This window comes from Ranitomeya variabilis, chromosome 4 (genome assembly GCF_051348905.1).
Source record: "Ranitomeya variabilis isolate aRanVar5 chromosome 4, aRanVar5.hap1, whole genome shotgun sequence".
Classification (NCBI taxonomy): Eukaryota; Metazoa; Chordata; class Amphibia; order Anura; family Dendrobatidae; genus Ranitomeya; species Ranitomeya variabilis.
The window spans coordinates 637827932-637851800 of NC_135235.1; the positions used below are offsets into that span (position 1 = coordinate 637827932).

General features: G+C 45.1%; 2 protein-coding genes across 4 annotated transcripts in view; one reads left to right on the forward strand and one right to left on the reverse strand.

The window, feature by feature from the left end:
- LOC143767323 (uncharacterized) overlaps positions 1-12000 on the reverse strand; it is an 85311-nt gene extending 73311 nt beyond the window's left edge. The window contains 1 exon segment of the mRNA XM_077255564.1: positions 11901-12000. Coding sequence (XP_077111679.1) covers positions 11901-11968 — 68 coding nt within the window. The 5' untranslated portion in view covers positions 11969-12000.
- Positions 12001-13949: 1949 nt separating this feature from the next.
- LOC143767228 (uncharacterized) overlaps positions 13950-23869 on the forward strand; it is a 28310-nt gene continuing 18390 nt past the window's right edge. The window contains exons 1-6 of one of the 3 annotated variants that reach the window (XM_077255395.1): positions 13950-14026; positions 14596-14743; positions 15318-15467; positions 15597-15776; positions 15860-15983; positions 16067-16164. In XM_077255395.1, the coding sequence (XP_077111510.1) occupies positions 15390-15467; positions 15597-15776; positions 15860-15983; positions 16067-16164 (480 nt within the window). In that variant the 5' untranslated portion in view covers positions 13950-14026; positions 14596-14743; positions 15318-15389. The remainder of the gene's footprint in view (positions 14027-14595; positions 14744-15317; positions 15468-15596; positions 15777-15859; positions 15984-16066; positions 16165-23869) is intronic. The other 2 variants (XM_077255397.1, XM_077255396.1) reach the window with 2 other exon arrangements.

Consider the following 23869-nt stretch of genomic DNA (forward strand, 5'->3'; position numbering starts at 1 on the left):
CCCCGGCCTCTCCCCTCTGTCAATCCCTTCACTGGCTCCCCATTGCCCAGAGACTCCAGTACAAAACACTAACCATGACATACAAAGCCATCCACAACATGTCTCCTCCATACATCTGTGACCTCGTCTCCCGGTACTTACCTACACGCAACCTCCGATCCTCACAAGATCTCCTTCTCTACTCCCCTCTTATCTCCTCTTCCCACAAATCGTATACAAGATTTATCTCGCGTATCACCCCTACTCTGGAACCCTCTACCACAACACATCAGACTCTCGCCTACCATCGAAACCTTCAAAAAGAGCCTGAAGACCCACCTCTTCCGACAAGCCTACAACCTGCAGTAACCACCGATCGACCAAACCGCTGCATGACCAGCTCTATCCTCACCTACTGTATCCTCACCCATCCCTTGTAGATTGTGAGCCTTCGCGGGCAGGGTCCTCTCTCCTCCTGTACCAGTTATGACTTGTATTGTTTAAGAATATTGTACTTGTTTTTATTATAAACCACTCCAAAGAACAACCAGTATACTGTGCTATATTAAAAAGTATTCTTTATTACGCAAACACTACAAACACCTGTAGCTGCAATTTCAATTCATATTTATCTCAATAAACAGTAAATATAATATATGTCACTACTTGATAAATATAGGAAAATACATCAACGTTTACAAGGTCTACCCTTCATCTAAAAAGTGCTAAGTGCTATTCCCAGTAACAACCCCAGGTGGCGTCCTGTACTCATGGACACCTATTTCACCATGGGATCGAATAAACGCATATTAAGAATAAGACACTTACATGAAAGGTGAACTTCTCAGCGTGGTTTTCCTAAGCGCCAGTCAGTTGTATGTGCCGTTACCAAACAAGGGGATTTTGTGTTGTGCTTGTTTTTATTATGCATACCCCTCCTCACATGTAAAGCGCCATGGAATAAATGGCGCTATAACAATAAATAATAATAATAATAATAATAATAGATGCTTACTTTATATTTGGCCATTGATTTGGAGTATGCTATGGCACTTCAGTCCCTCTACAATTGGATCTAGCATCTTTTTCTTATTGTATGTATTTTAACTTTGTTGTTAATAAAAAACTATTTTAGATCAAATTACCACTCTATTTGGGATTAATTTCATTTTGATCACCAAAATCGTGAAATATACTTGTTTGAGGGTGCCATGTTACATTAGCAGAGCCCCTGAGGTGCGATAACAGCAGAACCCCCCATAAGAGACCCTATTTTACTAACTAAACCTCTCAATGAATTCATCTAGGGGTGTCACAGAATTTTATACCACTGGGCAGTGAAGAAAAAATAATTCATAATTTTACCACCAAGATTGTGTGTTATCCCCAAGTTTTACATTTTCACACTTTGAAATGTTTAAAAATGGCACCAAAATTTATCTCACAATTTCTGTTAAATGTAGAAATACCCCATATGTGGTACAATACTGCTTAGCCACATGGCGAGACTCGGGAGGAACGGAGCGCAGTTTGCCTCTTGGAGCGCAAATTTTCGTAGAATAGTTTGTGGATTCCATATAAAGAGTCCCTAAGTGCTAGAAAAGCAGAATATCCCTTCAAGCGACCACATTTTGGAAATTATACCCCTTTGACAATTTATGTACAGGTGTAGTGATGATTTTGACTCCATGGGTGTTTTCCAGAAACAAGCAGTAGTGGCTGTTGCTGAGTGAAAATTGCAAACTGCCATTGTAGTGACCAATATGTTGTAGTGACCAGTACGTTGCAGTCACAAGTTCATTATGCCCAGCTCATGCTTCTCGGGACACACACCTGTAAATTAAGCGGCCTCTCATCACTACAGAAATGCCAAACATGTGGGCGCTAAATGTGGTTTAGACACACTGGGGCTCAGAATGGAGGGGGGTGCATTTGGATTTGGGAGTGTAGGATTTTCCAAATTTCTTTTGGGGGGCGAGGAGCCATTTAGTTTTTCCAGAGCCTTAGTGCTGAAGAAAAAACAATTTACAATTTTACCACCAAGATAGAAACGACCGGAGTACTAAGCAGAGGAGGACATCACTTTGGGAGAGGTGGACCTTTAACTCCTGCAGTTTTGTTTGTATAGCAGTGTAGATTTTAAGCAAGAGTGATGTTGTTTTAAGGCGAAGGAGCATAGTATGCCTGTGCCTGGTGTGTTTGTGAGGGAGCGCCAGGGCCGTAGTCGTGGCTGAGACTAATGGCTCTTGCACACCCTGGTCTCCCATCACATACAAACAATGACCTTCTGTCAATGCACTTGCCTCTCCGCTCTCTGCACCTTCAGGGTCTCCTCTGAGTTGCTGAAGACCCCTCCATATGATTGCGCATATACAGAGACACAGTCCAAGTTCAACTTAAATCAGATAACTTTACTTCTTTCATTCCACAGCACGTCCATATCAGATAGAGAATCAAGGCATGGTTTCATACAATACACAATCTTCGTTTTCCCTGAACTCTTCCCTACGCTTTCCAGTAGGTGCCGGGGTCGTACCGTTCCATCCAGTACCACAGTGTCCTCCCTGTTCAGCTTTACGACATTTTGAAATTCCCTTGTCCGCTTCACCCCAGACAAGAGGGCATCTGCCCATGAAGTAAGCTGCCACATGATGAGCAACCTGCGTCCCTTTATTGCTGCGGCTTTAGCCACAGCGCCTGTTCCCACTGCTGCTGGCACTGATGCCCTTCTGAACCCTGGATGGCTGGGCTTCTTTCCCTAACAACAATGTACAAATAGCAGCACTAGATACAGAATATTAAATACAACATATACACAGAGTTTAACAACATTACAAGGCGACAATATACATACAAGGTAATACATGCAGAAAGGGAGTGGGGCATCACACGGTCCTGATGCACCCCTCCCTTTAACAATGGTTGTCCCCGAAAACTCCCTTGTAAAACTTTATTATGTACAAAGTATACTCCACGCAGGGAGATAGTTGAGGTAGAAATATACTGCTCAACGTAACCAAAGTCTCTTTTGATGCTGCATGAGAGTCCTTTCTCTCTTGAGGGGTGCCTGACCTACAGTCCTTCAGGTAACCCTCACAGTCCTTCAAATTCCGGTCTTGTCCACCGGTATTATACATATTCTACAATTATGTGACCTATCTATCGGTTCAACAGTCCTTGGGGGAAGGAAGGCATCCCCCTCCCTTTTAGCATAGCACAGCCCTTTAATGATGTGTGTACTACCTGTCTTAAACAGTCTGTTGCAGCAGCCACACATGGTCCATATTTCAGTCCAAAGGCAGAGTCCTGCTATACAGCAGAAAAGGCGCAACAAAAAAAACATTATTAATGAAAACAATGTTCACTCCTGGCCGTACCGGCCACATTACTCCCAACTCTGGGAGTGTTCCTGGGCTCCTTCGCCCGCAGGGGCGCAGAACAGTCCCGTATATTCATTTTAAATTTTTCCAGGGTGCAACAAGCAATACTTTATTTTTGAAAGTTCCATATAGTTATACAAGGATGGGGATTAGGGGTGCCGTGCATACCAGGATGGGGATGAGGGGGCTGTGCATACCAGGATGGGGATGAAGGGGCTGTGCATACCAGGATGGGGATGTGGGGGCCGTGCATGGCAGGATGGGGATGAGGGGGCCGTGCATATCAGGAGAGGGGACTATATATACCAGGTTGGGGATGAAGGGGCTGTGAATACCAGGATGGGGATGAGGGGGGCGTGCATATCAGGATCAGGATGAGGGAGCCGTGCATACCAGGTTGGGGATGAAGGGGCCGTGCATACCAGGATGGGGATGAGGGGGCCGTGCATGCCAGGATGGGGATGAGGGGGCCATGCATACCAGGATAGGGATGAGGGGACCATATATACCAGGATAAAGGATATTAAGTACAGAATTGACCACATTTTTTGCTTCCATTTTTTAATTTCCTCCTCTAAAACCTAGGAGCGTCTTACAGTCCAGTGCGTCTTATAGTTTGAAAAATACGGTACATACCACATAATACACCTCAGCTGCTGTAGAACCTCAGTCTATAGTGATGGATGAGGGAGGGAGAAAGGGAAGGATGAGTGAGAGAGTGAGGGATGACTGAGGGAGGGATGACTGAGGGAGGGAGGGATGACTGAGGGAGGGAGGGATGACTGAGGGAGGGAGGGATGACTGAGGGAGGGAGGGAGGGATGACTGAGGGAGGGAGGGAGGGATGACTGAGGGAGGGAGGGAGGGATGACTGAGGGAGCGATGAAGGGATGAGTGAGAGATAGATGGATGGATGGATGAATGAGGGAGAGTTGGATGAAGGAAGGAGAGATGGATGAAGGAAGGAGGGATGGATTAAAAAAGGAGGGATGGATGAAAAAAGGAGGGATGGATGAAAAAAGGAGGAATGGATGAAAAAAAGGAGGAATGGATAAAAAGGAGGGATGGATGAAGAAGGGAGGGATGTATGGATGAGGGATGAATGGATGAGGGATGGATGGATGAGGGATGGATGGATGAGGGATGGATGCACGCACACATTATGCTCACCTATGTAGAAGCCTTTTCCTTCTTGGTTTGTCCAATCAGCTGAGTCATTTCCTTGCTGCCTCCCACTGTGAGCTGCATAAGAAGGCTGGAACACTAGCTCAGGGGAGGGTCTAGCAGAGACTGAAGATGTCGTCTGTTGTGATATTACTGATATTACTCTGCCAGACAGGAAATCGCTAGTCGGGGAGTGAGCAGACCTTCCAGAATCAGGAGACAGCTGCTCACCAGACTAAGTGTGATACCTAAGACACCATGCAGAATGCTCGCAGGGAGTATATTACACACTGACAGTATTCTGCAGCCTAGATTCACATACAAATTATATAGCAAGCCCAGACAACTCCTTTAACATCAGTGTTTGTAAACCATAACCAGGGATGGGTGAAAAATGCAGAAGTGGTGAAGTGTTCTATTATACTTTTTCTCCTAATTGTTCGACCCATGATTTTGATTTCCAAATACTGATGTAATATACTGAACATGTGAACGTGGCCTTAGGCAGAGACCTAATGATCATGTGACCACTGGGTCTAAAAAAAAAAAAAAGCCTTGGCTGTGTGAAGCTTCTGCTAAAGATTCAGAGGATTGGCATGCACTCGGTCAGTTGTCGAGGTTCAGGTGTAACTGGGTACATGACCCCAAAACTTGAAGTAAGAGAAATTCACCGCACATTCTTTATTTCAAAAGTGCAAAAAAGTTTATTTGTGGGAGCGGGTAAAGACAGTTATAGCTCTGGGTTTGAGCGACAAAGTTAATACGTTTCAACCCCACGATGGTCTTTTTCGCTATGTCTTTTAAGTGGATGGAGCAAGAGAAAAGGAATTTCTTAACAGTGGGCCATTGCACAAGGCATGTGCAGTGCTATGTTGCTGGTGCTTGATTCGGCACTCCCGTACCTGTCTGGCTATCAGAGCTCTGTGCCAACGGGAGAGAAGACAAATAGCGGTGATAACCTGATTCTGCCTTCTCATACGGGGACACTCTGTGCTCTGCAGTATGAGTTCAGCTGGTAATGCTCATGCTGCACAGAGCTATACTGATGAGGGCAGTGCAGTGAACTTGGCAAACCGCCTTGGACAGTGGGACAGAGACCCAAATCTGGGACTGTCCCACTGAATCCGGGATGGTTGCGAGCAATGCCTGGAGGTCGGTGACACTTGGTGCTGTGTCATTGTGAATGGGTCGCATTTGGGGGCAGTATTCTGCCTTATATGTCACGGATATCAGGATTCGAAGGCGGACAAAGCAGGATACATGCCATAAAGATGGAGCACAGCCTGAGCGCCGTGTGCTTTATGTCTGTCCCCCAGTCGTCTACATGAATAATGGTGGAAATTGTCACTACATAAACTGCTCAAGTCACAGGGACTCCAGAAATATGGCTGAAGAGTGATGTAACTGTGAGGTGGCCAGGGTGGTAGTCATTGCGAGGGGCTGATGGGTTCCCGCACCCTGCAAAGAAATTGTAATGTTCTGTCTGTGGTGTGTCTTGCATGAGAAACAGAACACTCACTTTAATCTCCGGGATCTCCTCCGATCCTGTTACCCTGGTTCCCGTTCCAGAGTCCACAAAAACTATTCCAGACTTAGGATTCATTTCCAACAAATCAACTTTACTCACACACACAGGAGTTACCGTACAAATACAGTACAGTCTGTTTTCTTTTGCCATTTCTAACAATATAACGCCTTTAAACAAAACTTTGACCACACTGGCCTACATCGGTTACTTCCGACTATTCAGGGGCTCCTGCCCTCAGGGACGCAGAACAGTCCCATTCTTTCCTGTACAACTATCACAATTGCAGAAACTTAAAAAAGGTCGCTTTTAGTCAGCATTGTCCTTCCAACCGACATACTGAGCCACTCCGTGCCCCTGCACACATATAAACGTGTTGCCTGAGGATCTGATGGAGGAGGACTTTCCACTGCCTTTCCTGCTCCTTCCTCCGGTAAGCAATTGTTTCTGTGATCTTGGAGCCACCCGCTCCCATGGCCTGGCTGCTGCCACCGCTTCACTCAGGTGCGCTACCACTCTTGGGGTCTCAGATATAGGGGTAGCCACTTGAGCTGCGGCCATAACAGGTGGCCGCACGATATGTCGGGACTCTCTCGCCCGCAGCTCTTCCATACTGGAAATCATGGTGACCGCGATGGCGTATGGTCCCCTCCTCTATTATAAAGGCCACCCGGTCCCACTCCTGCAGGGGACTCACATACTGAATGGACCCTGCATTCACATAAACCTTCTCACTGGTCCCAGCCTCTTGGATGAACCCATATCCTTTAGAGGAGTTGAGGTATTGTGGTGTGTCTTGCATGAGGAACAGAACACCCACTCTGGGGTCTCCTCCGGTCCTGTTACCCTGGTTCCCGTTCCAGAGTCCACAAAAACTATTCCAGACTTAGGATTAATTTCCAACAAATCAACTTTACTCACACACAGGAGTTCCCCTACAAACACAGCACAGTCCGCTTTCTCTTGCAGTTCCTGACCTTTCCCTGTACTTTCTGATAGTATTATAAATGTCGCCTGAAGAAACCGTGACAGACACAAGTCCGGTGCATAGAACCGCAGAGAGGTTTCCCCAGGAGACGCGTGCGCTTCGCTCTATTCATCGTCTATGGGACGGCAGAGAACCGAGCGCGGCTCTGATTGCTGACAATGCAGAAGGCGACTTATAAGGAGACGATGAGGGAATCGCTGATGTTTTCTGTCCCCAGAAAAGGAATAAACGTCATTAATAATTTATATGTTCCCAGAACCTTCTATTAAATCCGACCCATAAATATCCCACATACGGCGACATCAGCGGGAAATAACAGAAGCGCTGGCTCCAGAGAAGGAGAAGAAACGGCCGTCAGTAAGGTATATGGGAGCGAGACTAGGAATGGCACCAGCACTGAGGGGGTTACTGCCCCCTGCCCCCTGCCCCCGCCCAGTAATGGGGAATCTCCAGCACCTACCTCCACCTGCAGAGCCGCACACCACATATATGGCTGTTCTGTGCGCACAGGACCTGTGATGAGGTCACATGAGGGGAGGAGTCAGGGGTCACATGATCAGGGGCAGCAGTGCATGCAGGGCTGTGCTGTGCTGGTTGTCATGGTGCTGGATGAGGGGAAGTTTCTGTGTGGGGTCAGGAGGGGGTTACAGGGTGGATGTAGTGGAGCCGTGTGTGTACGGAGCTGATCCGCGTGCCTCTGAGGTGTACGGAGCGGATCTGTGTGTGTACGAGGTGAACGGAGCGGAGGTGCGTGTGTACGAGGTGTACGGAGCAGAGCCGCGTGTGTATGCGGTGAACGGAGCGGAGCTGCGTGTGTATGCGGTGAACGGAGCGGAGCTGCGTGTGTATGAGGTGTACGGAGCAGAGCCGCGTGTGTACGAGGTGCACGGAGCAGAGCCATGTGTACGAGGTGTACGGAGCAGAGCTGCGTGTGTACGAGGTGTGCGGAGTGGAGCCGTGCATGTACGAGGTGTGCGGAGTGGAGCCGTGCATGTACGAGGTGTAGAGCGGAGCCGTACGTGTACGAGGTGTACAAAGCGGAGATGCGTGTGTACGAGGTGTTCGGAGCGGAGCCGTGTGTGTACGACATGTACAGAGCAGAGTGCACACAGTCTCAATAAGACACAGGAGTTGCCAGCGCCGCCCCCTATGCACACAGACAGAGCATGCACAGAGCAAGCAGCAGACATGAGGCACACAGCATGGAGCTGGCAGCATAGAGAAGTCACAACAAGGCCCAGAGAAGTGAGTTTGAGTGTAATGCAGGTGGAGGATGGGAGGCTACGCAGTGATGCCAGCAGGGTTGTTACACATTGTTTGGGTTGGTTGGTGAAGAACTATGAAGAAGTTCTATGATAAACTATGATAAATAAAAATACCAATCAAATAAATATCCACACATAAGCAACAGAGGTAAACACCTGAGAATGGCAGAGGGGGTTAAACCAAAGTATGAGAAAAAAGGGAATTATCACACACTCAAAACCTAGCAACAGTCTCAGATAAATCCACCTAACGCCTTTTAATATAATAGCCAACAACAACCTCCATCTATGCACAAAAAGCTAGCTCTAACAATGAGTGATAGCCAGGACCCAGTTTGTATGGGAGTGGCTAGCAGTGCACAGGTGAGAGTCTTCCAGGAGCTCTCAACTGAGCAGATTAACCCCTGCACTGCTGAAATAAATTTTCACAGTTTAAGGCTACGTTCACACGGTGTGGTTTTTGGTGCGGATCCGCAGCAGAATTGCAGCTGCGGATCCGCATCCTTTTTCCATGCAGGTTACAGTACAATGTAACCCAATGGAAAACAAAACCCGCTGTGCCGACGATCCTTTTTTTCGCAGGCAAATCCGCGCGGATTTGCCCGCGGAAAAAAGAAGTACCATGTCAATTCTTTCTGCGGATTCCGCTGCGGGTTTCCAGCAGCACCAATAGGAAACTGCAGTTGGAAACCCGCAGTGGAATCCGCAGTAGAAAAAGGATCAAAAACCGCAGTGAAAAGCACTGCGGTTTTCACTGCGGATTTTCCAAAAAAAGGACCTGAAAAATCCGCAGTGAAAAAAGGATTGCGTGAACGTAGCCTAATATGAAGGTGAAGTGCGTATTATCAGTGCAGGAGTAGGAGAAAGCAGACGCTGCGGTCTTCTGGCTCCTCTCTGTTGTGGTAAAACCGTGACATTAGGTCTCTAATCAGGCCAGATGTCTTATTCAGCGAGAGTATGCTCCATCTATTTGGTCTGTGTTCAGGCTGTAATAATGCTCTATATGACCGCCTGTTTGATTTGTATATGCTTTGTATTTTTTATTAGTGTTTCTTTTAACATGTTAAATCAAAAGAATTAGAAAAGAAAGATATGGATTCATATGACCAGGCAGTATTTTTCCACTGCTTAGTGATAATTTTGCACTGAACTTTTCCCCTTTCTGTCTCTCTTGAGGCGGAATGGCACTGGAATTTGTCATCTGGTGCTATAGCCCTTCTGTAGTAAAGGAACCATAAGTACATTCAGAATGTTAGATGAGATCCAAGGAGAATAATTTCTCCTTGCGGAAAGCAACATGTCAAACATGCCGAGATGAGGAGACTTTCAAGCCGCAATGCTCCTCTGGGAAATACGCAAATTGTCTCTTCAGAGAGGAAGAGAACTAGAACTATAGTGCCACCGAGAATGTTATTTGGAAATTAAAGCTGTGCACCGTATGTTTCTCAGGACTATTTCCCTTTAATTAGATGTATTTCATTCTCAGTATAATCTTGACACTCTAACACCCCATGATATTAGCAGTTATTAAAATACTGACCCTGGCTAATGTATAACCTATCACTATGCCTTATCTAAAGGTGCTGAAATAGCTTGATTTTCCTAATGTAATGTATATTCACACTAAAAACTAATCACTCCATGTTAGACACAGTCACAGGTCTACTTTCCATGCAGGAAAGCTTCAATCAGGAAAGGACCACTGTCTCTAATAAATTGTCCATTGAGTGTATAATACTGGTGGATAAAATAAGATGGAACACAAGACCTTCACAGCCTCCTAAATATTATATGGAAGATTTCAAGCACCACTTGTTTTCATTCCACTGGAATTGTGCTACTAATATAAGTCCCGTGCTCCTAGTTCCCAGAAATCATCTTAATCTGTTCCTGGCGCTGATCTTGTCTGTCTCCAGCGGTTTGTGACTTGCCGGACGGATTGCCCCAGTGTTTGCTGGAGTTATACAGAAGTCATAACTCAATGTACGTTTATGAGAGTCCCATTTCGGCTCATTGAGAAGATGGTGGCACGAGACAGGGGAATCAACAGGAAGTATAGGAATATGGGCAGGGAACTTAGATTAGTAGCAGCACTCCAACATTGAAAAAAAAAAAATTGGAGTGATGCTTTCATGACACCTCCATCTAACCGATGATCCTGAGGAACATTGTAATTTTCTTGTTTACAGTCCTGTGGAAGAAGAGGACGGGGACATCTCTCTGGTGTTGTAGTCTCACTGGGGAACCTCATCATGATGTCATTGCAAAGTACAGACATTTCCAGAGTCCTCACCTCTCCAGTTCTGTCCATCTGTTATTCCCATAGATAAGAATGATGTAATGTGACGTCATCAGAATCTCTCACCTCTCCAGTAAGCCGGAAGAGGATTTTTTTCCCTGAAATATTATTTTATTGTAGCCCCAAGTTTTTAATTTTCAAAAGAGTTAATGGGAGAAAACATACATACACACATAATTTGTTACTCAATTTCTTCTGAGTACCCCAATATCCCATATGTGATCAGAAACAATATTTCAGCCACAGTGCAAAGCTCAGAAGGGAAGAAGCCATATTACAGAGCAGATATTGCTTGAATGGTTTGCAGGTGCCATGTCACATTAGCAGAGCCTTGAGGTGCCAGAACAGCCTGACTCGTTTTACAAATAACACCCTACAATTCATCTGGGGTTGCAGTGAACAAAATTACATGTTACCAAAGGTGTGTTACAGAATTTTATACTATTTGGCAATAAAGAAATAATAATTACCTTTTCACCACTAAAATGTTGTTTTAGCCCCAGATTTTTCGTTATCACAAGAGAAAATACAAAAATGGCCCCATAATATACTACACAATTTCTCTTGAATGTAGCAATATTCCATTTGTGACTGTGCAATACTGTTTGGCCACACGGTGAGACTTGGGAGGGAGAAAAAACTATTTGACTTTGAGGCGCAGATTTTCCTAGAATAGTTTGCAGACTCCATTTGCAGAACTCCCAAGTGCCAGAACACTAGAAATCCCCCTCGAGTGCCCCCTTATTGGAATTTACACCTCTCTGGGAATTTATCTACAGGTGTAGTGACTATTTTGACTACTTAGGTGTTTTCCAGAAACAAGCAGCAGTGGATGTTGCAGAATGAAAATTGCAAATATGCCATTGTAGTACTCAATACATTATGTGAAACTTGTGCATCTGGAAACTCAAACCCCGTAGATTAAGTGGGCTTTCGTCACTATAGTAATGCCAAACGTGGACGTTAACTGCGGTTTAGTCACACTGTGTAGCTCAGGAAGGAGGGAGGCATGTGAATTTGGGGGTGCAGATGTCACTGAATTACTTTTGGGGGAGCCATGGAGCTTTTCCAGAGCCCTTGTTCTACCAGTGTCATGGGAACCCTCTATTTTTCAGTTACGTGATAACCGAGCCCTGGCTGTAACAGACAGGGCAGGTGCGGTACAGCTCCTATGCCCGTATAATCGCCATTACGACTAACTGTACCTCAATTTGCGAGAACCCATTCCCAACACCCATTCCATTATGTCATATGTCGGGAAGGGGTTAATCGCTGGTCTAATACGCAGCAATACTTTTTACCTGTTAGTTTCACGCAGGCCATTATAACTGGAAGGATAACCAGAGGCAATCAGGTTTCGGGGGGACATGGGGTGATAGCAGGAGCCCTCTCACAATGCCGCCACCTGCAGAGCCGCACGCTAGATATATGTTCTGTGATGATGTCACAGTCATGTGATCAGTCTAATGGAGGGGAGGAGCCATTCTAGGGTTTGTAGTGAGTGGACAGAAGATGCTGTAGACACTGAGTGCACTGGGGACTGGTAATGATGGCACTGATAATGGACCGGAACAGTGTGTGATAACGGGGAACATCGATAATCCTGGTGGAAGAAGAAAGCTGGTCATTTAGCTCACTAAGATTTAGCGTCTGAGTTGAAATTCCCGTGTGGGATCAGGAGGGATTTACAGTGTGGATGTAGCAGAGCTGTGTGTGTATGATGTTTACAGAACTGATCTATGCAAGTATTATATAGTATGTATGGTGCAGGATCGTGCGCTTACAAGTGTACAGCTGTGTACGTGTATGACGTGTGCACGGAGCAAAGCCATATATGTGTACAAGCAATGGAACCATATACGTGCACATCCTGTATATGAAGCAGAGCTGTATGCGCTTATGACGTATGTATGGTGCGGAGCCATATGCGCGTATGACGTGTGAACAGATTGGAGCGGCATACACGTATGATGGGTGTGCGGAGTAGATCTGTGCACATAATGTGCATGATGAGACATGCAACCTTGTAGCCAGACTGTGTAACAGAATTGTGTGTGACACGCTCTGTAATCCAGTCATTAGTGAGGGAATCTTCTGAAATTCAAATTTGTCAGCATTGCAGAATTTCGCCAGGTATATAAATAAGTAGCTAATTGATTCACTTTGAATTGAAAGTTCTGCAATCCTCCAATTGCCCTGAAAAGCTGAGTATAACACTCTCAGGTCCCCTGTAGTCACCCCCTTTTAAGATCTTTAGCCTAAAGATACTTAGTTCAGTAAAAGTGACATCAACATGTGGGTATGGTGAACAGATTGTATCTGGCGATAACAACTAGTTTGATGAATAACACACTGTGCTGAAGAACTTTTTATGTGTTTTAAAATGAAAAAAGTCCAAAAATGTTCCCTTTTTTTGGGATCAGGCAAACATTTATCTCATTTGTAAGTCCAGGAGAGTGGTTGTAATTTAATTTACAATTTTTTTAAGTTCACAATTTTTACATTTTTCAAATAACAATAGCAAATTATTAGTGATGATCAAGCACTAAAATGCTCAAGTGCTCAGTACTCGAATCGAGCAGGTTGGATGCTCGGATGAGCTTGACTCGATTACCAAGTATAATGGAAGTCAATGGGAAACTCAAGCATTTTTCCAGAAGACCCCATGGTAATAACAGACAAACTCCTTGCAGATATTGTCCTTGGTGAGATTCAAACCCAGGACTCCAGTACACCAAAGCCGCAGTGCTAACTATTGAGCCTTCCTGCTGCCATGAATCATGGTCCTCTGCTAACCATGAGTCCTGTGTCATGTCTACAGTAAAATATCCTGAGACCATTCGTGTGTGGGAACTTTTCATCCATGGAGGAGTCTCACTCACAGTTATGCATTTGAGCACTGCCATGAATAAAGAATGGGATCTAGAGAGCAACTTCTTCCAACCATCCAGGAGCAATGTGGTGATGAATAATAAATGCTTTTTCCATCATGTTGGAGACCATGTCACAAGTCAAAAGTAATAGCTACGTGGCTCGGTGAACAAAACATTAGGATTTTGGCTGCATGGGCAGGAACCTCCCAAGAGACCCTGTAGTCAATCTTCAAAAAGCAGGTGGACAGCCAAAAACACAGAAATTGAGATCAACTTCAAGCGCTGATTGGGCAAAAATGGGCCTTCAGTCAGGATTTGGCCCAGAACCTGATAACCAGCTGTCAGGCGGCTGTGGTAACCCTATAAATTAATCCCTCAACCTGTCACACAAGATACAGAGGAAAACAATTTCTGTCTCCTAGATATATGGCTGTTCTGTGTTTCCAGGACCTGTGATGAGGTCACAAGAGGGGAGGAGAAGGATGGGCACTTGTAGGAAGTGAAGGGTTTTCTCTTGTAGAAAGGAAGCTGAAGCTGGAGGAGCTGAGTGTCAGGTAATGATTACACTAAGAATAAGCAGGAACAGACTGTGTGTGATAAAGGGGAACATGACTGAATCCTGGTGAATGGAGGGAGCCGAGCATATCCTTACACTTACTAGGATTCTGTCAAAGCCAAATATGTGCGACTCTGCAGGTGGACATTCCCCGTTACTGGTCGCAAGGGACATTAACCCCCTCAGTGCTGTGGTCACATTACGGGGAGACAGAACGTGTTCCCGTCTGTGTCGCTATATCAGGGTCTCTCTCTGTATTGGATTACATTGGGTCACTTCCCTCCTGACGGCGCTCGCTGCTCTGTTACTGTACAGTCTCCATTATGGCCGTCGCCCGCTCCATGTTGTCACTATCAGGAGATATCAATGCTATATCATTATCTATTACTGCCGTCCCCGGCTCTGCAGTCCCGATCTCTGTGGATGTTTGCTGCACTTTATAACTTTGTGTCTTGTTCTAATGGAATATTTACTAAAGATTCAGATATTTTAGATTTGTTCTGTGTTTTTGGTGCTGGATTGGAGATGTGATAAGTAATAATAATTATAATAATTTTTTTTTCATAGCGCCATCATATTTCACAGCACTTAACAATTTTAGAGGAGACTTGTTCAGACAAGACATCACAGAATAACACATAAGTCAACAGATACCAGGAGTGAGGACTCTGCTCGGGCGCTTACAATCTATGAGGAAAAAGGGGAGACATGAAAGGTATATGGTAAAATTTGCTTATATTGTACGGTCCAGCCATCAATGTTATAAATTGGCAAAACGGGGATAGTTAGATGATTGGGGTTAGGCAATAGGCCACTCTAAAGAAATGCGGTTTTAGCCCACGCTTAAAACTGTAAGTATTGGGAATAACCGTCTCAAATTGTCCTGTGTAGTGTATTCCAAAGAATTGTCGCAGCATGCAAGAAGTCTTGGAAATGGGAAAGGGAGGTTTGGATTATTGAGGATATTAGTTTTAATTCCTTAGCAGAACAGAGGGCACGGGCAAGTTGATAAACTGAGACGAGGGAGATGTAGTGAGATGCTGAACCATGCAGAGGTTTGTAGGTGACAGTGATACGTTTCTATTGAGCTCTTTAGTGGATGGACAACCAGTACAATGACTGACTCAGGGTAGAGGCATCTGTATGTGACTATAGTGGGACTGTGTGTTATACCGGGGGCAGGACGGGGCCATTACTGGATGTAGTGATCATGTGAAGCCAGTAATAGCTCCGAAGATTTCTTACATGAGATCTTTATGATACTACATCATCATCTTCTCCCCATTCAGGTCCCTACAATATTGGATCCGTTCAGTGGAGATCTTCTATATAAGAGAATTCTACTGAGTGACCCTACAAGGATGGATAGGGACAGGGACAAGATGGCGGAGAGGATATTACACCTCACCCTAGAGATCCTCTTCCGGCTTACTGGAGAGGTGAGAGATTCTGGTGACGTCACATTACATCATTCTTATCTATGGGAATATCAGACGGACAGAACTGGAGAGGTGAGGACTCTGGAAATGTCTGTAGTGAGGTTTATTAATGTGTCTCTCCATAACCAGGATTACACAGTAGTGAAGAAGACCTCTAGTGAGCGCTGTCAGGCCCCTGTGTCTGAGGGATGGGGAAGACCCCTGAGCCCAATCACGGGGCCTCCACCTCACCCCCTGATACATGAGGACATCAATGACCAGAAGATACTAGAACTCACTTACAAGATGATTGAGCTGCTGACTGGAGAGGTGACACTGCTGTGAATGCTGGGACATTATAAAGTAACGCTATGGAGGGATCGGGGGGATGACAGTATCATTGTATGTGTTAGGTTCCTATAAGGTCTCAGGATGTCACCGTCTATTTCTCCATGGAGGAGTGGGAGTATTTAGAAGGACACAAAGATCTGTACAAGGACGTCATGATGGAGGTTCCCCAGCCCCTCACATCACCAGGTAATAGACAGGACTAAATACACATGGCTTATAATTATCTGTTTGTAAAGAATTAATTCAGTACCTGTATGTGTTTCCTCCAGTTCTATCCATTAAGAGGACAACACCAGAGAGATGTCCACATCCTCTACTTCTACAGGACTGTAAACAAGAAGATCCCAATGTTCCTCAGGATCATCAGGTAGATGGAGAGAAGGTGTCATGAAATCTCCCCTATGATGTGTAGAAGGCTGTGTATTTTACACCTAACAGACTATTTATTAGAGAAACTTTAACACTCGCATCTGAAGCCAAGTAAACACATGTCCGTGTAGTGCAGCACATAATGAAGTGATTAGATTTCAGAATATGCACATTAGGAGATCTGAACGATTTAGAATATGGTCACTAATGCTAGATTAGCCAGGACCAGTATTTCAAAAATTGCCAACTTGATCATTTAGGTATCTGCAGCTGAATACAATGATGGTGTTCATCTAATGTATTAGAAAGCAGTTATCATTCCTTAGCACAGATGAGCTGTAGCATAGAATGTAAGTCCGCAAGGACAGGGTCCTCTCCCCTATGTACCAGTGTGTCACTGTAAACCTGTTTACTGTAAATGATATCTATAACTCTGTATGTAACCCCTTTGTCATGTACAGCACCATGGAATTAATGGTGCTATATAAATAAATAATAATAATAATAATAGCAGCAGACAACCAGTTTCAGTGTCATTACTGACCAAGGGAAACAAAAAGAAATACAAATTAATTGAACAAAGAGAGCAAGAATGATATCACTCAGCAGTGGAAAACATTGTTTAGAGGAATCCAGGTTGCTGTTGCATCCTGATGATGGAAGGGTCAGAATTTGATACGAGCACCATGAATCCGTGTATCCTTCATGTCACATGTCAACCTTTCAAACTGGTGGTGGGGATGTGATGGTGCGGAAATTGTTGGACTCATCCTGGGTCTTCTGATACCTGTGGATGGATGTTTGGAAATTAGAGCTTACCATTGTTACAGACCGAGTTCATCCCTTCACAGCAGCTCATTACTGTTTGGTAGAAGGACAATGACGCTTGCAATAAGGGTCATGTAGTCATGGATTTTTTCCAGTGTAAGGGCCACATGGTCCAAGGTGTCTTATTATGATCCTAGACGCCATTGAAATGGGTTCAGATGACACAGGAACCCCAGATGTAACGTATAGATAAGGAAGGATTCAGTCCACAATATAAAAATAAACAGAATTTTACTGATAGATGTACCATAGATAGAGAGTAGCAGGTACATGACTTGTCAAACAAATGTTCTGTTACCAACAGAGGGACATATTTAAGTTTTATACAGAGGTATATAACTTATATACTAACAGTGACATTCATTCATTTTCTTTGGCCCTCCATCTTTCTGACTCTTTTTCCATTCTGTCCACTCCCATTGTGCAATACATGCCCCGGTTTGGCTATCTAGACTTTTTTAAACTCCCAAGTCCGTGTTGCACTTAGCATTTGTCTTTGCAATGTAACTTACAGTCCATAAAAACTGACAGAAACCTTTCTGTTCTTCCAGCTCAGTACCACTGGGGTTGATTCCCTACTGAATTGATCTGGTGCCAAGTCTTACCAGCTGTACTCCAGTGTCTCAGCCATGTATCAGTATCGGGGTCAGTTTAGAAACACGTTGTCCTCATCCTTTCTTATTACAGACCCTAGTCCAGCCTTCTCATTGCCTGTTGTCAGTCTCTGACTGCTCTCTTCCATTCTAAACTTCCATCTAAATTCTAAAAAACAAGTGAACAAAGATTTCCACATTGCAATCCAGCACTTCTTTTAAAATATTTCAAAAGACTTCTTTATTTCTTATCCAATTAACTGACATACAGACTGACACCAAAGCTACATGTTTTTAACTTTACTAGTAGGGATGAGTGAACCCAAATTCTAAAGTTTGGGGTTCGTACTGGACACCTATGTCTGGTACTAAACTCCGAAGGTCCCGGAGGTCCGGTTTAATATTTGGGTTCTGTGCCGAATAAAGGTTGTTGAAAAACTCCAGCTCAGCCAATCAACAAGCTTTTAGACTGTGGGCACTTCTGCAGCCATCGCAGCCATACGCCACTTTTTTACTCGGCACCCATGTCTGTGGGAGTACTGTGTGTAAAAACAAATTGTTCGACTCTGCACCCATGTCTGTGGGAGTAGTGTGCCTTTAAGCCACTTTTTTTAATCTGCAACGGTATCTGTGGAAGTACTGTGTGCAAAAAACAAATTTTTCTACTCTTCACCTGTCTGTGGTAGTACCGTGCATAAAAACAAATTGTTCTACTCTGCACCCGTGTATGTGGGATAATTGTGCATTAAAAAAATTCTACTCTGCACACTTCTCAATGGGAGTACTCTGCAAAAAAAGCCTCTGTGTGGTGTATTCTGCAAAACGGCCTGCTCTGTTACTGTACAGTCTCCATTATGGCCGTCGCCTGTTGTGATCCGCTTTTTGGGCTCCCCTAGTGGTGGCTGGTGGTACTGGAGACTTGTGTGTTCTTTTCTGCCTCAGCTCACCTGCTTCCATCAGTTTTGGGAGTTCCCTATTTAGCCTTGCTCTCCAGTCACTTCCTTGCCGGTCATCATTGTAACCTGAGTCTTTCAGTTGCATGTTCCTGCTACCAGTCTGCTGATCAGCTAAGTGGACTCTTGTCCTTTTTGTTTTGTATTTTTTGTCCAGTTTACAGTTTGTCATTTCCTGTTACTGGAAGCTCTTGTGGACTGAAATTGCCACTCCTGTGTCATGAGTTGACACAGGAGTCTTAAAGTAATTTCAGGATGGGTTTTTGAAAGGGTTTTTCAGCTGACCGTGAAGTCCTCTTTTGTATCCTTCCTCTATCTAGTAAGTGGACCTCGCTTTGCTAAATCTACCTTCATACTGTGTATGTCTTTTCCTCTGAACTCACCGTTAATATATGTGGGGGCTACTATCATCTTTGGGGAATTTCACTAGAGGTAAGCCAGGTCTGTTCCTTCCTCTTCCAGGCGTAGTTAGTTCTCCGGCTGGCGCATGGCATCTAGGCAGCCGTAGGAATGCTTCCTGGCTACTGTTAGTTGTGTGGTAGATTTAGGTCACGGTCAGCTTGAGTTTCCATCACCCGAGGGCTAGTCTGTTATTTTGTGTTTCTGATGTTCCCATGCCATTGGGGAATCATGACAGTATGACCGGACCGACTGTTAAAGTAATTGGCAGAAGAAAGGAGAGTAAAAGAAGTCTGTAGATTTTTTTTTTTTTTTCCTCACATGTTTGCTACTTAGTTGGCTCAGTTGTATTTCTGCTCTATTTACAGCCTTGCCTTTCTCTCCTTCTAATCCTTGAATGGCTCTGATCTCTCCGGTGTAAGGATGGACTCTCAGAGTTTGGCTGCAGGTTTAAATAATCTTGCTACGAAGGTTCAGAATTTACAAGATTATGTTATACGTACTCCTATTTCTGAACCTAAGATTCCTACACCAGAGGTATTTTCCGGAGATAGATCTCGGTTTCTGAATTTCAAATGTAATTGTAAATTATTCCTTTCTCTCAGACCTCACTCCTCTGGAGATCCTGTTCAGCAGGTTAAGATTGTGATTTCTTTGCTGCGAGGTGACCCTCAAAATTGGGCATTTTCATTGACACCAGGGGATCCTGCGTTGCTCAATGTGGATGCGTTTTTTCTGGCTTTAGGGTTGCTGTATGAGGAACCTAATTTGGAGATTCAAGCTGAAAAAGCTTTAATAGCCCTGTCTCAAGGGCAAGATGAGGCTGAGATATACTGCCAAAAAATTTCGTAAATGGTCTGTGCTTACTCAGTGGAATGAGTGTGCCCTAGCGGCAATTTTCAGAGAAGGCCTTTCTGATGCCGTTAAGGATGTCATGGTGGGGTTTCCTACGCCCACAGGTCTGAATGAGTCCATCACAATGGCGATTCAGATTGATCGGCGTTTGCGGGAGCGCAAACCCGTGCACCATTTGGCGGTATCTTCTGAAGGGACGCCAGAGAAAATGCAATGTGACAGAATTCTGTCAAGAAGCGAGCGGCAGAATTATAGGCGCAAAAATGGCTTGTGCTTCTACTGTGGTGATTCCGCGCATGTTATATCAGCATGCTCTAAACGTACTAGGAAGGTTGACAAGTCTGTTTCTATTGGCACTTTACAGTCTAAATTTCTTCTGTCTGTAACTCTGATTTGTTCATTATCAGTTATTACCGTGGATGCCTATGTGGACTCTGGCGCCGCTCTGAGTCTCATGGATTGGTCCTTCGCCAGGCGCTGTGGGTTTGATTTGGAGCCTCTGGAAGTTCCTATACCTCTGAAGGGTATTGATTCTACACCTCTGGCTTGTAATAGACCACAGTTCTGGACGCAAGTGACTATGCGTATGACTCCAGACCGTCAGGAGATGATTCGCTTCCGCTTCCTCGTGTTGCATAATTTACATGATGTGTTAGTGCTTGGATTACCATGGTTGCAATCTCATAACCCAGTACTGGACTGGAAAACTATGTCTGTGTTAAGCTGGGGATGTCGGGGGGCTCATGGGGACATACCTTTGGTTTCTATCTCGTCATCTATTCCCTCTGAGGTTCCGGCATTTTTGTCGGATTTTGGGGATATTTTTGAAGAGCCTAAAATTGGTTCTCTCCCTCCCCACAGAGAGTGTGATTGCGCCATAGATCTGATTCCAGGCAGTAAATTTCCAAAGGGTCGTTTGTTTAACCTATCTGTACCTGAGCATGCTGCCATGCGAGAGTATGTTAAGGAGTCCCTGGAAAAGGGACATATTCGTCCTTCTTCATCACCTTTAGGAGCTGGGTTTTTCTTTGTCTCTAAAAAGGATGGCTCGCTGAGGCCTTGTATTGATTATCGACTCCTGAATAAAATTACTGTCAAATATCAGTATCCGTTGCCGCTGCTTACTGATTTGTTTGCTCGCATAAGGGGGGCTAAGTGGTTCTCCAAGATTGATCTCCGTGGGGCGTATAATTTGGTGCGAATTAAGCAAGGGGATGAGTGGAAAACCGCATTTAATACGCCTGAGGGCCACTTTGAGTATTTAGTATTGCCTTTCGGCCTTTCTAATGCACCTTCAGTTTTTCAGTCCTTTATGCATTATATTTTCCGTGAATATCTGGATAAATTTATGATTGTGTATTTGGACGATATTTTGATTTTTTCTGAGGACTGGGAGTCTCATGTTCAGCAGGTCAGGAGGGTTTTTCAGGTCTTGCGGGAGAATTCTCTGTGTGTAAAGGGTTCTAAGTGTGTTTTTGGGGTTCAAAAGATTTCCTTTTTGGGGTACATTTTTTCCCCTTCTTCTGTTGAGATGGACCCTGTCAAGGTTCGGGCTATTTGTGACTGGACGCAGCCTACTTCTCTAAAGGGTCTTCAGAAGTTCTTGGGCTTTGCTAATTTTTATCGTCGATTTATAACTGGTTTTTCTGGTGTTGCTAAGCCTCTTACGGATTTGACTAAGAAGGGTGCTGATGTTGCCAATTGGTCCTCTGCCGCTGTGGAGGCCTTTCGGGAACTTAAGCGCCGCTTTTCGTCTGCCCCTGTGTTGCGCCAGCCTGATGTCTCTCTCCCCTTTCAGGTTGAGGTCGATGCTTCCGAGATCGGAGCGGGGGCGGTTTTGTCGCAGAAAAGTTCCGATTGCTCAGTGATGAGACCTTGTGCGTTCTTTTCTCGAAAATTTTCTGCCGCCGAAAGAAATTATGATGTCGGTAATCGGGAGCTTTTGGCCATGAAGTGGGCATTTGAGGAGTGGCGTCATTGGCTTGAGGGTGCTAGACATCAGGTGGTGGTTTTGACTGATCACAAGAATCTGATTTATCTTGAGTCTGCCAGGCGCCTGAATCCTAGACAGGCGCGCTGGTCGTTGTTTTTCTCTCGGTTTAATTTTGTGGTCTCATATCTACCAGGTTCTAAGAATGTGAAGGCAGATGCCCTTTCTAGGAGTTTTGAGCCTGATTCCCCTGGTGATTCGGAACCTACAGGTATCCTTAAGGATGGGGTGATATTATCCGCTATTTCCCCAGATCTGCGACGTGCTTTGCAAGAGTTTCAGGCGGATAGACCTGATCGCTGTCCACCTGGTAGACTGTTTGTTCCTGATGATTGGACCAGTAGAGTCATCTCGGAGGTTCATTCTTCTACGCTGGCGGGTCATCCTGGAATTTTTGGTACCAGGGATTTGGTGGCTAGATCCTTCTGGTGGCCATCTCTGTCTCGAGATGTGCGTGTTTTTGTGCAGTCTTGTGATGTGTGTGCTCGGGCCAAGCCTTGTTGTTCTAGGGCTAGCGGGTTGTTGTTGCCCTTGCCTATTCCGAAGAGGCCTTGGACGCACATCTCGATGGACTTTATTTCTGATCTTCCTGTCTCTCAGAGGATGTCTGTTATCTGGGTGGTGTGTGACCGTTTTTCTAAGATGGTTCATTTGGTGCCATTGCCGAAGTTGCCTTCCTCGTCTGAGTTGGTTCCTTTGTTTTTTCAAAATGTGGTTCGCTTGCATGGTATTCCTGAAAATATCGTTTCTGATAGGGGTACCCAGTTCGTTTCTAGATTTTGGCGGGCATTCTGTGCCAGGTTGGGCATTGATTTGTCTTTTTCGTCTGCCTTCCATCCTCAGACTAATGGCCAGACGGAGCGAACTAATCAGACTTTGGAGACGTATTTGAGGTGTTTTGTGTCTGCGGATCAGGATGATTGGGTTGCCTTTTTGCCGTTGGCGGAGTTTGCTCTTAATAATCGGGCTAGTTCGGCCACTTTGGTTTCCCCTTTCTTTTGCAATTCGGGGTTTCATCCCCGTTTTTCTTCTGGTCAGGCGGAGTCTTCGGATTGTCCTGGAGTAGATGCTGTGGTGGATCGGTTGTATCGGATTTGGGAACAAGTGGTGGACAATTTGAATTTGTCCCAGGAGAGGACTCAGCGGTTTGCTAACCGCCAGCGTCGGGTTGGTCCTCGCCTTCGTGTTGGGGACTTGGTGTGGTTGTCTTCCCGTTTTGTCCCAATGAGGGTTTCTTCTCCTAAATTTAAGCCTCGGTTCATCGGTCCCTATAGGATTTTGGAGATTATTAACCCTGTTTCCTTTCGTTTGGACCTCCCGGCATCTTTCGTTATCCATAATGTGTTCCATCGGTCGTTGTTGCGGAGATACGAGGTGCCGGTGGTTCCTTCTGCTGAGCCTCCTGCTCCTGTGCTGGTTGAGGGTGAATTGGAGTACGTTATAGAGAAGATCTTGGACTCCCGTATTTCCAGGCGGAGACTCCAGTATCTGGTTAAATGGAAGGGCTATGGTCAGGAAGATAATTCTTGGGTAACTGCCTCTGATGTTCATGCCTCGGATTTGGTTTGTGCCTTTCATAGGGCTCATCCAGGTCGCCCTGGCGGTTCTTGTGAGGGTTCGGTGCCCCCTCCTTAAGGGGGGGGGTACTGTTGTGATCCGCTTTTTGGGCTCCCCTAGTGGTGGCTGGTGGTACTGGAGACTTGTGTGTTCTTTTCTGCCTCAGCTCACCTGCTTCCATCAGTTTTGGGAGTTCCCTATTTAGCCTTGCTCTCCAGTCACTTCCTTGCCGGTCATCATTGTAACCTGAGTCTTTCAGTTGCATGTTCCTGCTACCAGTCTGCTGATCAGCTAAGTGGACTCTTGTCCTTTTTGTTTTGTATTTTTTGTCCAGTTTACAGTTTGTCATTTCCTGTTACTGGAAGCTCTTGTGGACTGAAATTGCCACTCCTGTGTCATGAGTTGACACAGGAGTCTTAAAGTAATTTCAGGATGGGTTTTTGAAAGGGTTTTTCAGCTGACCGTGAAGTCCTCTTTTGTATCCTTCCTCTATCTAGTAAGTGGACCTCGCTTTGCTAAATCTACCTT